Source organism: Pteropus vampyrus, unplaced genomic scaffold (assembly GCF_000151845.1).
Source record: "Pteropus vampyrus isolate Shadow unplaced genomic scaffold, Pvam_2.0 Scaffold37, whole genome shotgun sequence".
Classification (NCBI taxonomy): domain Eukaryota; kingdom Metazoa; phylum Chordata; class Mammalia; order Chiroptera; family Pteropodidae; genus Pteropus; species Pteropus vampyrus.
The window spans coordinates 1,687,747-1,699,859 of NW_011888818.1; the positions used below are offsets into that span (position 1 = coordinate 1,687,747).

A 12,113-nucleotide genomic window follows, 5' to 3' on the forward strand; every position below is an offset into this window, starting at 1 on the left:
AAAAGACACTTGAGAAAAAGATTTACTCAAATGAAACTTGGCACAGGATTTTAAACATGAAAGTTTGATTCACGTAGGCCTCTCTTACTGCCCTGCTGGATTCCTACAGACAAAATACTCCCTGATCCCTGAGAATGAGCAAACGGAGAGGGTCTTCATGTTAAAACAGGTATCTAGTTACCATTTTATTTAAATAACATAGAATAAGAATAAGCATAGCTACTGCTTTTCTGTGCATAGTTTAAAGGTGGGATTCTGAAGTTGAATATAAAACAAGAGTGTTAATTACATTAGATACTAATCTCTCTGCAGTTAATAAAATTAAAAAAAAATAAGCTGCCCACTTATGACCTAATATCTTAAAATGAAATGACAGAATTTTTTTAAAAAAACTATTTCCCAACTTGAATCATGCAACTAACTTAATTAAGGGGCAAGAAAAAGAGTATGCTTTTGTAGATATTTGAAAGAGGCCAGCAGAAGCTGAAAATCCAAGATATAAAAAACATTGCTTTTAATTAGTTAAATCATCAACTAATTTGTTCAATGGTAGTCAGGTTAATCATACTGTGTGAATAAAGTATTAACTTTACTAATTTTAGAATTTACTAATTGACTTAGTTTTCTGAATCAACTTTTTTTTTTTTTGAAATGTTAAGGTAGTTTACACATTTTCCAATCTCTTCCAATTAGAGGTACCCCTTTTATGGAAAAATGAATCACAATTGCCTCATGATAGTTACATCAGTGGATGGTATATTTGTAAAAGCTATTTTGATAAAGAATGTTTTTAAGTAGATTTGCATTTTATTAATGTAAGTATCAATAATATATTCGAAAAAGAGACACATCTGTTCATGTAGACATATGATTTAACCAAAGTATGTTCCTTGGTATAAATATGGATTCCTGGACTCCTTGTACTAGTGTCTCCCTTCCTACTTGCTATACCCTCAGGCCTGGGAACCATGGTTTTGGAAGCACACTGGTATAGCAAGAAGGGCAGTGAATTATTTGAAAGCAGAATCCACACTTAAGTCATATTTACATTTCTGACAGTATCTTACACACAGCAGGCAATTAAAGGAGAAACAGTGAATAAATTTGTCCAGTGAAAAAGGGCAATCAATTATATATTTTGATCCTAAGGTATTTTCAAGAGACCAAATTCATTAAGTAAGGAGATGGAGGAGTGCTGTTCCAAACAGAAAAGAATTCAGAAGAGAAAATAGTAATAAAAAGTGTATGTATTCTAGAGATAATTACTTTGCTGGTAAAAACTGCTCAGGTACTTTGGATGTTACACCAGATAAGAAGTATGGTATTTAAACATAACATAAAAGATTTGACTGCAACAGATTTTGTGATAAACTTCCTTGAAATTTTGTAACCTTACTACTTCAGGAAAGATATAATTTTGTTACAAAAACTACTGATGTCCAAACTGTGTGATTATTATAAACCTCAAAGCTATTCGAAAACAAAATCCACTGTATGAATTTTTAAAGGAAACAAACTCAAGACCCTGGAGTCAAGGAAAAAAAAGAAAAGGCAAACAAAACAAAACTTTTGGACATTATGGGACTGAGTTAATAGCTTTTTCAGATCCTAGATGCCTGCTATTTTGTGAGCCAAATACAAGAATTAAACTGTCACATGGTTAACACCAACATGCTCATTTTAAAACACTATTAAAAATTGTAGTTTTTGCCCAGTGGGAAAAGTCTAAGTGCTCTAACACAGCCATTCCACTTCTTTTATGAGCCCCGGCCACATGTGAAAATTGCTTTTGCTCCTGTAATGTTAACAGCCAGCATCATTGCTCCCCAAACTTGTTGCATTTCAAATGGACAAATTAAGCACATACAAGTCCAGGTAGCATGAAAAAAAACAAAACAAAGAAAACTGTAGTCCTAACAACACAAAGATCTTTTTTTCTGTTGCTGTTTTTCAAATAGAGTTTCCTGCTGGAATGGATATTCCCTTAAGAAGAAACTGATACATAAAATGTCATTAATACCATTTCAAAATATCTCCTGGGCCAAACTTGCAATTTACTGATGCAAATGTTTTGGCTCCGGCTTGGAGAGTTGATGAGAAGTAGTTCCCTAACTACTGGCTACATCCACAGCCTACGAGCAGGAGACAGTGGGCTGTGTCATCACTTGTCAAGCCCAAGCCCATCTGTGGAAAGGTGCTTGCCTCCTCCAAAGGCACGCTCCAGCGGGCCCTGCCAAGGCTGGCTCCCTGACAGTGTCTGTTCATTTTCCTGTAATGGCACACTGCGCCACTTGTACCACTGGGTTGGACTGCACAGCGTTATCAGCATAGGCCAAAGCCTTTTCTTGTTGCTGGTAATAATGAGATGCACAAAGGAATGGCAGGGAGAAAGGTGGCAAAGAGGCAGGGCTGGTGGGAGAAAATTAAGAAAAGCTTGGCACTATTGAGACAGTCCGAGATAAGACCTGCTCACCTTGCTTCTCCTCACCCTCGGAAATTTTTGTACATGCATTTAAAGCAAAGGGTAAGTTGGGAAAGTTTTAAGTTCTAAAATTCTTCCTCTTGGAAAAAGGTAATACATGGGTATTTCCTATTTATTTGCAGTTAGGAGAGAAGGCAGAGTAAGATTTCTAAGGGCTATTGGGATTGCTCTGTGAGACCCGAGGCTGGGTGCGGAGGCCCCCTGCCCCTTTCTGGGGACCCCTGTAATCATCCTGGCAAAACCCGACTATATACTAGAAAGATATTCAGTATTGTTGGCCACCCTCCTATTCCCCACTACCTCCTAATCCCCAACATACCTATCCAAACAGTTTCTACGCACTTCATGAGAGATGCATTTCTTGGGTTGTTAGGACTCAGCCACTGTCAAAGCAAAAATCCCAGGAATGGCAACTATTGAGTTCTTCATCAGGCAACCCCTAGATATGGGTATATTTAAATGAATAGCTGCTTTGACAAGCCATCAGAAACAAAGCACCTTGGGAATGAAAAATTGGACAGGTTTCTGAGAGGTTTTAGAGAGGAGAATGAGGATAGCAGAGGTGAGAGAAGGGAGCTGCAAGGAAAGCTGTGCACCAAAGGAAATTCCCTTTCTATCTTGACTTATTGAGAACTATATACCTTCCAAAAAGAGGATACTCTGAATTTTAATACTTTCTCTGCCAAGTTACCTACCCACTCAATGACTTCGTTTTCTCTAAGGAAGACTTAGAATAATACCTGTTTTGTAGAATTTTGGCGAGAATTCAAACAAACAGCAGTCAGGCAAATTATAGACACTGAGCATGTGTTAGGTTGTTTATCCCATCTGCTTTGTCTTGACCCCTATGGTTTTAAAGTTGGCTTTCCTATTAACCATCAGATCTATAGATTTGACTATGCTGCTATCTGACAAGCTTTAAACAGAAGCCCCCAGTGGCAATTCATTTTCTGTTTCTTCATGAGAAGGAAAGTCTGCACCTAGGAAAAATTCCCAAACGATAAACCTCCCCTAGATATCCCTCCCACACTGTTGCAGTCAGGGGTCCTGTCTGCTTGGTCCCCTCCCTCTCAGGCCTTGGTGGCCAAAAACAAGCAGGGTAGCTGGTAACCACCTCTCTGCTGAAGACAGTTCCCATCTTTTTCCAAGGGTTACAAGCTGGTAGCATTTGCCACCCCTCTAGACACTGAGGATAGGAGAACAGGGTAAGGAAGGGGTATGGTGTTTCGACTCTTCAGCCTCCCAAATAGGGCAAGGAATCAACACTGTTGCATGGTGACAACGGGCCATTCGTGCTGGGGCAGGGCTGGCAGTGCTAGGCCTGGGTCTGAGGCACCACCCTCCACCATTTAAAGGCAAAGGGCACCCGGCAGATGTTGGTCAAGGCTGGAGCTAAATGAGTTGGCAGGTATGAGTTCCATACACCCGTGGGTGGAATCAATACCTGGTCAATTTAAAATTTTCAAGGGTCACTTGGTTATTTTAATACCTCGCACTGGAGGCTGATGTTTCTAGTGAACTCCTCCCCTATTCCTTCCACAGAGACTCTTCTGTGTGAACTGAGCCAAAAATATTTGGAAAAAGGCCCATTTGCTGGCTGGTAGGCCAATTCTGCAATAGCGCTGATGAGTCCGTTAAAGGTCAAATTGACAACACAGTTATTCAAATGCACTAACATCCTTCAGTCTGGTTTCATTTACAAAGAAGAAAGTTACAATTTCAAGTGATGCCTAGTTCTATTTTCTTTCTCTCACTTCCTTACATAACCTCACAGACAGGTGCTCAAAGCCTCCATAGCTCCCAAGTGCCTTCTAATAGGTTTGTTCTGTGGCTAATATTTCTTTCTGGCTTATGAAAACCTAGGTAATTTCACTTTTTGGAAAAACGACCCCCTTAACACAGCCAAACAGCAGATTGGAACAGCAGATTTTTTTTTCTGATTTTGAAACATAAACCATGAGGATTAATCAATCCCATATCCCATACTGTTTTTTAGATGGTTGATTCCGATACATCAATGGCTATCCTGTAAAAAACAAACAAACAACAACAACAAAAAACCTACAGGAACTGGAAAGGAACTAAAGTCTCCCTAAATAACCTGTTAGGATTCTGATATCTTTATCAGAAAGTTGTGTTTTTCCTCCCTAATGCTTTGATGCAGTGTCTTGAAATAACGTGCACACCAAAGAAGAATTTTCAAGAGGATGCTACAGTCACATTTGCAGAGATGATTGAAAGCTCAAAGGGCCAAGAAGAGCACTTGAAACATAGACTCATGACATTTGCAGGATATTCCTTATCTCATCCTGTTCCCCTTCAGCTGCCTTCTAAGAGGCCTATTTCTGATTACCTGAGACAGAAAGGAAGTCATCCACCGAGGTGATGTCATCCACGGCCTCCGTCAGCACTCGGACCTGCTTCTCCCACTGGTCTTTAAAGACATCCATGTTGTCCTGGGCAACTTTGCTCTGTGGCCGGGCAGCCAGTGTGAGAGCAGCATTGATGACCTATTGGTTAGAAGCAATCCGGGGACGTATTGAAAATATTCTTCCAAAGAAGAACAAGCAGATCAAACCATGTTGAAACCCTGGACTCTGTAGCTTCTGTCAAACTGTTGGTTTTCAGTGTTTGGAAGGACAATAAAAAAACATGAATAACGAAGTAGGCTATCAACTACCGTGAGCTTTTGTTTGCTTTGCTTTTCTTCTTTTTTAAGATATCACAATTAGCATCAGGTTTTAGAAAGTATTTATTAGACAAATCCTATTTACTCAGTGCAGACATGGAAGAAACATAACTCTTGTTCTACATGTGCAAGCTTATAATTTAGTTGTTGAGACAAGGTAAGTAGATATGTAGTATTTAAATAACAGCCCCAAAGTCAATCTTAATGGAAAAGACAATAATTGCCACAGTAATTCTGAAGAGACTGCAATAGATGTTTGTTGGTTTTTTTTTTTTTTTTTTGAGAAAAGTAGAACTTGAAACAGCCCATGGATGTTGGTTTGCACTTTCCAGTGAGAGAAAAGAGGGCAAGGTAAGGAGAGGGGTGATGGAAGAACTGGAGTGCTGGAGGTCCTAAATATCAAGTCACCGACGGGCTTCTGAAACAAAGTGAATGAGGGTTACCTGGGGACACAAGCTGTCAATCTGGGTGGCTGCCATCCGGACTAATTTCACCCCTTCCTCATTGTTGGAGATGGAACAGGCCAAATTGGCAACCTGTATTGGAGGAAATTTGAGCGAAAATTATGTTGAGGTAAAGGAAAATTATTCTGTTGTGTGACCTTGCACCTTCTCTAGAGAGTGACACATCCAGGAGCATTCTTTCACAAATAAACTAAGGACATCCTTAAATATTGAATCAAATATCACTAGTTTTAATGTTAAATTAGGCATTTCTGCCAGAAGAATAGGGTGTTAATAACAAATTATTGCCTCGGGATTCTCATGCACATACCATAATGCATTTTAACTGCATTGTTTTGAACTGTTTTACGCTATGGGCTGCCCTGATCGACCTACACTCTCACTTCAGCACCCTTAGACTCATCATTGAGTGCAGAACACTGAGATTTTGGCCACATCCATACTAAATTCTGACCAGTGAGAGAGATGCTCCAGGAAATAATGCTTTGAATTTGAAAGAGACTCACAGTAAGCTGACAGAGTGCTTTACCCAAGGGAACACAGATCTGCCTGTCAGTCTGTCAGGAAGATGCTAGTCCACCAGTAACCAACTCAAATGCAGAAGAGACTAATATAATCCACAGATACCAGTGGAGTATATAGCAAATTAGAATATGCAAGTCTAGTATAAAGGCATTCAAATTTGATTTTTTTTTTTTAAACACATGTTACTAGACAAAATAACTGAACTCAATTCGAGTTCCCAGGTCAAACATTTCAATTTGTGTTATTCCTTCTCAAGGAGTGAGAATTGGTAATACAAGGTCAGATTGATTGGTCAAAGTCAACAGCGCACAAAACTACCATCATAACTATGCTCAGTCCCATCAGGCTGGTGTCAGGAAGACAGGAGGTTAGGGATTAGAAAGAGCAAAGGAAAAGAGAAGGGCAACCAGGGCTGGGAATAGCAGGGCAAGGAGGACACTTGATTAGCAGAGAGACAATCCCTGGGAGCCTCTTGGCCACCGCCCTCTTATATTGGCTCACTTCTGCTCTCCAAAATCAGGTTGCTTTCCTGCCATGCCTTAATGCCCTGGGAGATTAAAATGCACTGCACATGTGTATAGTGTGAAAGATGCCTTAGACAGTGTGGAGCAGTGGAAAGAGCACAGGACTGGAGATCGTTCAAAGGATTGTTCTTTATTAGAAAAAGTAGATGCGTAGATGGTGATACCAGAAATGCTTTCAAATACTACTTCACTAGATTGTTAGTGCAAAGAATCCTGTTTTAAAGCTTTTAAGAAGGACATATTCAGTCTATTACAATGATAACATGTACTATGAGAAACTACAGACTGAGTCCCAAACATTATCATGTAGTTTCTTATATTTATAGTTTACCTTTGATTCTTCAGAGAGTTTTCACTATTTTACTTAGTTTGCAGAACAAGTCTGTGAGAAAGACAAATATGCCTTATTGTATCCATTTACAGGCTACTAAATACTCAGAGGTATAAGGCTCCTTGGAGGCCCAGCAAGAATAATGCAGGTTCTTAATTTCTTTTCTGTTATACTGTCTCCACTCTGCATTTAAAAAATCTTTGTTATATTTGTATTCTAGTGTATTTTATATTCCAAATGCTAGAATAAGTACATGACAGAATTTGTGCTCAATACACGATTATTGAATTAAAGAATAGCTTTTAATAGTTTTTAATGCATATATGACTTGTAATGCCTCATGGATTAAAGATACTCTCAAAGATAAAGTTAAATTACCCCTTTAACTTGCCTAGACAAATGTTCACATTAGCATCATAGCTTTGGTAAACATCTGCTAGCAGGTAAACAATGGAGCCTATACACTGGTCCTTTTCTGTCATTGAACAACAATGGAGCCTACACACTGGTCCTTTTCTGTCATTGAACAACCTTCCATTTCATGAAATGATAATTCAGATAATGCTTTTGTTTGCTCTTTATCATCCTTGCTTGGTTTATGACAGAGACTGAAAGTCACACTTTTGCATAGAAGTGGATAATTGCTAAAGAGTTTGGCATATGACTCTACATGATGAAAACAATGTAAAAACTCTGGGAACCAGGACTTGGGTAACTTTGCTTGCATCTTCGTAAGAGGAGTGATGAAATACCAATACTCTCAATGAGATAATGGCTTTAGATCAAGTGTTTCATGGCTGTTTACATAAAAACATATAATTAAGAGAGAACCAGATGCGCATTTCTTGATGGAAGGGCATAATGCCACCTATGAAATGTTTTTGCCAAAAACAAACAAAAAACCTGGAAATGATCAATCTTAGGACCAAGTTTCAATTTACAAAAAAAAAAAAATTTGAGACAAAGAAACATGTAAAATAAAACCACATAAATGCAATTATGAAGATCCTGATGGTAGATGATAAACTAGTAGAAAAGTCAGGCCTTTTTTGGATCCTGAATAAACTGTAATATATACATCCATAAATATGTAAATAAATACATAAATAAAAATACATTGTGAAGCAATAAAATAAAGTATTGACTAAATAGTTGATATTAAGTCAATATTTCAAAGTATGCTAATAATATTTTAGTAATTTTTTTAAGTATCCAAGGCTTTTAGAGACAAATACTGAAGTGCTTATGGGTGAAATATGTTTGGGATTTGCTTTATACTTATCTAGGGTAGGGGAAATGGTCGGAGGTGTAGAAAAAAACAAGATTGACCATTAGTTCACAATTGTTGAAGCTGGATGATAGTATACGACGGTTCATTACACATGCTCTATGTTTGGATATGGTTGAAATTTTTCAAAATAAAAGTTAAAAAAAAAAAATAGCAGCTACAATCTATTATATCACCAGCTGTGATAAAACACTTTCTTATACTTGTATGAGTCTCAAAGGAGCACAGGATAAGTCAGGAAGAAATCTGATTATGGTTTGGAGTCAAGGCTTGCAGAAAACAAAAGAATACCAGTCTGAGCATGGAAGAGGAATGCTATGATTGGACTGTGTAAGTCACAGCAGTGGCTCTCTAGACCAGTGGTCCCCCACATTTTTGTGCTCCTATGAGAATCTAATGCCTGATGATCTGTGGTGGAGCTGAGGCCATGATGCTAGAGCAGCTGCAAATATAGGTGAAACTTTGCTCTTTCATCTACCGCTCACCTCCTGCTGTGCAGTCCAGTTCCTAACAGGCTATGGGCTGGGAGATGGGGACCCCTACTCTAGACCACACAGTTTCCTGTTCATGCTGGCTGCAGGTCCCCAGGAAAAAGGTGAACCTAGAGCCTTAGGGCTAAGAAGAACTGATCTCTTGTGAGAGGGAGATGCCAATCAGTAGCTTCTACATAGTGATAACGAACTTTTCTTTGTGCATCTTTTGAAATGTTTCATTCTTTGCTCAAATAAACTATTATGGCTTAAATCTAATGTAGGAACCTCACTGCCCAACAGAATCTTAGTACAGGAAATAGTACTAGCAACACTCACCAAAAATAAAGAGTTGGCAACTCCCACTAGTTCTCCAATTATTTATTCCCTTTAATTTACTGATCCATAAATCCTGAAGTCTGGCAGCCTCCACTCTGCAATGTGCTCCTGCTGTTTCAAGTCCACGTGAAATCAGAATTTCATTTACCTTGTACTGTATTCTGAAACATTCTGAAAATATTTCCAACATACTGCTAAGGATTTCACTATCTTCATAGGCAGGCTTGTTTATTTTATACTGGTCATGGACTCAATCCAAATACCTACCTTATTTTCCTTTGGCTTGGCTTTCTGCTTCTCACTAGACCCACTGGCATCGTAGTGACTCTGAACATGGTTTTACATATTGTGATTTCTAGAACTCTGGCAGCGAACACAAAATTCCATTCTTGAGGCAGCTCCAAATCAATAGTGCAACCTGAAATGCCAGCTAACATTTCAACACCAGCCCAAGACTACTGTGCACAGTAGGTATTTAATAATTGATTTCAACTGCCTGTTCTTTAACTACAGCTCTTATGATATCGGAGTCTCTGATAAAATAAAATGTCCTATTTTTTGAAACACAATATTTTCTTCTTTAAAACATCGACAATTTGACATGATAATCTTACTAAGGCAGGGAGGAGGGAAAGGGAATGGTAGACTAGAGTCATTATACATTTGAAAAGGATTAATGCAAATAACAAAGTAGACAATAGATTTGTGCTACTAGACTGCAAACCAAAAGATGTTGAGCAACATAATTAAATTTAATAGAATTTTGAAAGCTGCTTGAGTCAATCAAGCAAGTAACATTTATGGGTTGGCTTTAGCCTCTCTGTTCTACCCTCTTGAATTGTTTACAACTCAGCTGAGGCAACAAGAGTCATTTGCCTTTCTAGAGGCTTAGAAAACAATAAGTATATCATTAACTATTAAATGCTGAGCTGTTTAGATTGATTTGGGATTATAGAAAGTGACTAGGCCATGAGCAAAGGTGGCAAAGCTCCCTGTTGAACTAATCATACTAAATTCCCAACAATCTCTTATGAATGGAAGTCCTCCTGCGTAACTTCTGAGAGTGTAATGGATTTGGGGAAGGAGAAACTGAAAAGACTGAGCCAAGTCTTCCATCTCTGACTTAGTGCCTTAAAAATGGTTATCTTGGAGAACAGGAAGTTTAGCAGCCATCGCCAAATTGTGTGCTGCTGACTCCAAGATTTCAGAAAAAGGAGCCATAGGTCCCCCTGGCTGGGAATCAGTGCACATACCACGGAGAAGTAAGAAATCCACCTTACAACATTTCTTTTCTGACTGCCTGATTAGCACAACTTTCTGGATGCTCATAGATTCTGCTCTTCTGGAGTCACACTGTGTAAGTAGGTAAAGCAAACAATAATATTAGCAGGATTAAAAAGACAATAAACTGACAAAGAACGCTGATGCTGATTCTTCTAAAAGTAATTCGCTTCTGGAAATGAATTTGTACTACAACTGGCTAACTTTTAATAATCACCTTAGCTGACAAAAGACAAGTAGAGACATCCCTGGGACACTAACGAGAATTAAAATTGACACTCAGAAACATGTGAAACCATCATGAAAATATATTGCGACCATTCAAAATGCAAGATATCTTTAATAGGAAAAAAAAAAAAAATCCCACACAGCTCAGTCTCAGATGAACAGGATATCATGGCTGTGAAACTTGGTTTGGTGTGGACGTCACTACAGAAAGCAGCTCCATCGCAAAAACTATAGTCTTGTTTGAACACTTTCAAGAAAAACCAAAATGTCTGATAGGCTAAGCTTTAATTAGATGTAAAATACCTCTGCTAATAAAGTTGTTAGGCATTTAACTTCAAAGTGATATGAGGTAGATCAGAGATGAGAACATTTTCTTTTTCTTGGCCTTAGAAATCAAGTTACATTTTTTAATATGTGTAATTTTGTTCAATTTCAGATGCCAGTTCATAGTACATTCAACCCCCAAAACATTACCATTTCATTACATATATATATATATAATTTTTTTTTTACAGCTTCAGGTATCATATTGGTGTTTCAAGAACATACTATTGAAATACATCAGAATAGCAATTTGGAGGTTTATCAAGCACTTGCTCCTCATGCTGATATTTCTTCATCATTGTAAATTTAAGAATAAAATGAACTTATTACTTATTTACTATTAAAAGGGAATTTATGGAATTACCAGTCACCACAGCCACATGGCCATATAAAACCATAAAGAGAAGATGGCACGAATTCCACACAAACTATTATTTTACAACAATCATGGCAATAAAGAGTGCTATGGTCTCAACGTGAAGACTTACTCAGTTACCTGCATGATATGATTAGCACACAAAAAGGCATTCATGTATATGTGCCTCTCTTGTCTAGAATTTCAAGGTTCCCCCTATGTTACAGATGGAATTTGATAATTCAGTAAGAGACAAATGACACACTTCCTTGAAATCTTTGAGAGGCATGACAGAAGCAGCTGATGTTAAAAGAGGGGGGTTTGGCCTTGAGAAGACGATAGACACTCAAAAAGATTCATAAAGTAAACTGAAGGTCTACTGAACGTCTGAACTTGAGGTTAGGGCAGCCTGAAGGATCTGGCTGCCCCAATAATGTTTGCAGCAGTATCTCTTTCTGGCTGAGGTATTTCAGAATTCTTTTAAAATGCAGCTTCCTCAGACCGAAATGAGTTTATCAACCTGATTACCAGTAACTGAGGTTCTGAAGGAGAGAAGAGACCTAGACAACAGGGATAATTTGATCAGGGAGGGATGGCTCAGTAGAGGCTGGCAGCTGCAGCAGCATGAAGACCCTGGAGACAAGAAGAGATGATAAACACTTTTTCATGCTTCTGTTTTAAATAACTTCTCTAAAGCATCTGGCACTCTTAATTATTCTATATATTTTAATTCTTTTTAAAATCATGATGGTAAAAGAGTCTGGGCTTTGGAGTCACACAGCCTGAGGTTTGTGCTTTGCCTCTTACTCCTCC

The 12,113-nt window shown here is 38.3% G+C and overlaps 1 protein-coding gene across 6 annotated transcripts in view; it reads right to left on the reverse strand.

The window, feature by feature from the left end:
* The window catches only part of CTNNA2 (catenin alpha 2), a 1,043,800-nt gene that overhangs the window by 94,902 nt on the left and 936,785 nt on the right, over window positions 1-12,113 (reverse strand). For 5 of the 6 annotated variants that reach the window (XM_011358075.1, XM_011358074.1, XM_011358073.1 and 2 more), the window contains 2 exons: window positions 5,615-5,707; window positions 4,836-4,992 (listed from right to left, as the gene is read on the reverse strand). In XM_011358075.1, the coding sequence (XP_011356377.1) occupies window positions 4,836-4,992; window positions 5,615-5,707 (250 nt within the window). The remainder of the gene's footprint in view (window positions 1-4,835; window positions 4,993-5,614; window positions 5,708-12,113) is intronic. The other variant, XM_023529442.1, reaches the window with a different exon arrangement.